Source organism: Octopus bimaculoides, chromosome 13 (genome assembly GCF_001194135.2).
Source record: "Octopus bimaculoides isolate UCB-OBI-ISO-001 chromosome 13, ASM119413v2, whole genome shotgun sequence".
Taxonomy (NCBI): domain Eukaryota; kingdom Metazoa; phylum Mollusca; class Cephalopoda; order Octopoda; family Octopodidae; genus Octopus; species Octopus bimaculoides.
Genome location: NC_068993.1, coordinates 24,766,042 through 24,769,395, shown reverse-complemented (window position 1 = coordinate 24,769,395; position 3,354 = coordinate 24,766,042). Strand labels below are relative to the sequence as shown.

The following is a 3,354-nucleotide window of genomic DNA, read 5'->3' as shown; positions in this document are numbered from 1 at the left end:
AACAAGTTAAAGAGTAAATATATATATATATATATATATATATATACATTTATGTGCGTGTGTGTGTGTGTGTGTGTGTGTGTGTGTGTGTGTAAATTTTTATCTGTACCTGTCTATCTATTACACACATACATTTAGGTAAATGTATATCGCTGAGTATGGGTGCATGTATGCTTGTGGGCTGCGCTTATACTGTGACACCATCTTGGAAGTCTCAGTTTTAAATTCTCTTTGCCAAGCCACTCCATTAAGGAGACGTAAACAAAGCAACAGCTTTTGTCCAGCACCAGAGGAATGAACAGGAAGACAAAGATACACACACTCATGCACACACACACTCACGCACACACACACATGCACGCACACATGCATGCACGCATGCACACAAACACGCACACACACACACACACACACACACACACACACAAACAACCACATACACACCCACCCACGCGTTTAGAATCCTTTAGATCAAGCGAGAGAAATTAAAACTGAATTCCTGAGTTTACATCTGCTTTATTTTTAACCAGTAAAAAGTTACAAAAGTGATCCATGTGCCGACAGTTTCATGTATCCCACATGCAGAAGTTTGAAATGTGGCATACACGAAACTCTGACATTGAGTCACTCCTGTCACTATCTATCATCTATCCAAAATAACACACACACATGTATATAGGAGCAGCTGTGTGGTAAGAAGCTTCCTTACCAACCACATGATTCTGGGTTCAGTCCCACCTTGGGCAAGTGTCTTATACTATAGCCTAGGGCCGATCAAAACCTTGAGAGTAGATTTGGTAGACGGAAACTGAAAGAAGCCCGTCGTATATATATATATGGATATGTTTGTGTCTGTGTTTGTCCCCCCACCATCGCTTGACAACCGATGTTGATGTGCTTACGTGCTCGTAACATAGCGGTTCGGCCAAAAGACTGATAGAATAAGTACCAGGCTTACAAAGAATAAGTCCTGGGGTCGATTTGCTCGACAAAAGGTGGTGCTCCAGCATGGCTGCAGTCAAATGACTGAAACAAGTAAAAGAATAAAAGAATGTGTGTATATATATATATATATGTGTACTTCACACACGCACTTACAAATGTATATATATGTAATTTTGTCTGTTTCTCTACAACTCTCTTTGTCATCATGTATGTGTGTGTGTGTGTGTGTGTGTGTGTGTGTATGAGAACGCGCCTGCGCGTACGGGGGTATGTGTGTGTATGTGTGTGTATGCGTGCAACTGATAAACAAATCATATAGAGAAATAGAGAGAAGGATAGAGAGAGAGATATACAGAGAGAGAATTTTAGAAGCAGATGTTCGGGCTGACAGTTCGGTCGATAAGTCGAGAGGTAGTAGTTGGATAAATGGGTAGATAGACAGAGAGAAGGTTGGTTAAAGGAGATATTGATATAGAGTCCTATCGATACATGGTTATATAAATAAATAAATAAATAAATAAATACATGCACGAAGATTCGTAGAGATATAGGTAAATATTTATGAAGTGAAAGAGCGAAGTTGAAAAAGAGAGTGTGTGTGTGCGTGTGAGGTAGATGGATAAATCTATCTATCTATCTATCTATCTATAAACGCACAGAGGGAAGGAGGGAGAAAGTATATGTGTATGTGTGTGTGTGTGTGTTTGTGTGTGCATGAGGGAGAGAAAGAGAGAGGGAGAGAAAGAGAGAGAGAGAGAGAGAGAGAGAGAGAGACAGAGAAGAGAAAAAGGAAAGAGAAAGATACGTTCAATGGCGATGCTGGAATGCATAAAGTTAGATAAAAATAACCACACGTTCACACACACATACAGACACACATAGAGACTATAAGCAAACATCCAAACACATAATACACTCGGAGAAAACAAACACACAAACAAGGCTACATAATCTCACACACCCTCTTATATTACTGACACACAAGATGCACACTGACTCACACACATACATACACAACTGATATAAACATCGGCGCCACACCACAGCAGCACCACCAGCAGGGACAGCATCACAAACAAGAGAAGGAAAGCAGATGAGGAGAAGAGTGCTGGAGAGCGAACTATCACTGCTGCTAAGGGGGAATAAAAAAATTGCGTCTGTTGGGAGGGCAAAAAAACATGCGGTTGTGTTTACGTGCTTTTCTGACCATTAGTTGGATTTCCTGATGCTGTGTTGGATATCAAGACACTGGAAGAAGACGAAGAAGAAGAAGAAGAAAAAGCATCGGGCCCGACATCGCATTCCTCAATGATTCCCTTTTCTCTAAGTCTGTGTCGCAGCCTTCTACTGGCATCGCTGCTCTGTGCTTACTGGATAGTCTACGGACAAAAACTCACTCGCAGACTCGGTCAGTACCCTTCATTCGCCTGTGTGACTCTGCGTGCGTTTCTGTGTGTTTGTCTGTGTGTACGTATGTGACTATGCGCGTGTGTGTGTTTGTGTGTGTGTGTTTGTGTGTGTGTGTATGTATTTATTGAAGTATATACGCATGATATGTGTGAATGTGTGAGTGTGTGTGTGTGTGTGTGTGTGTTTGTGTGTGTGTGTGTGCTAATACTCGCTCTATTGTCAAGGTTGTAGAAATTGCTATTGTTATTAATGTAAATATTTAAATTGTTCTTGTTCATGTTGTTGTTATATATGCTTTTATTCTCTGCTGTGGGTGTCTCCTTCTGTTTTAAAATTCGAGCTTAAAGTTTTAATATTTGCTAAAAGAAACATCATACGAATGTCTGTGATAGTGTGTGTTTGTGTATATATGGATATGTGTGTTTCTGTGTAAGCATCCCCGTATAAACACATGCATATGTATATATATGTACGCACACATACATATATATTTGTACATATATGTCTGTCAGTTTGTCTGTCTGTGTGTCTGTCTGTCTGTGTGTCTGTCTGTCTGTGTGTCTGTCTGTCTGTGTGTCTGTCTGTCTATCTATCTATCTATCTATCTATCTATCTATCTATCTATCTATTTATTTGTACGTATGTATGTATATATGTATGTATGTATGTTTGTCATGCTTTTGTTTAATGTTTGAAACCTTGTATACATACACACATACATACATACACATACACACACACGCACGCACACACACACACACACACATACACACACACACACACATAATTATATATATAATTATATTTACACATATTTATATATATACGTATGTGCATGAATGACTATGTAAGTGCATGTGAAATGTTACTAAGTATATATATATATATATATATATATATGTATGTATGTATGTATGTGTATGTGTGTGTGTATGTGTGTGTAGGAAAAATTTCACAGATATATATATATATATATATATAAATATATATATATATATA

General features: G+C 38.5%; 1 protein-coding gene across 2 annotated transcripts in view; it reads left to right on the top strand.

The window, feature by feature from the left end:
- The first annotated feature begins 1,342 nt into the window (after window positions 1-1,342).
- Window positions 1,343-3,354, top strand: part of LOC106883780 (glutamate receptor ionotropic, kainate 2) — a 276,968-nt gene continuing 274,956 nt past the window's right edge. Inside the window, exon 1 of one of the 2 annotated variants that reach the window (XM_014934910.2) lies at window positions 1,343-2,353. In XM_014934910.2, the coding sequence (XP_014790396.1) occupies window positions 2,254-2,353 (100 nt within the window). In that variant the 5' untranslated portion in view covers window positions 1,343-2,253. The remainder of the gene's footprint in view (window positions 2,354-3,354) is intronic. The other variant, XM_014934911.2, reaches the window with a different exon arrangement.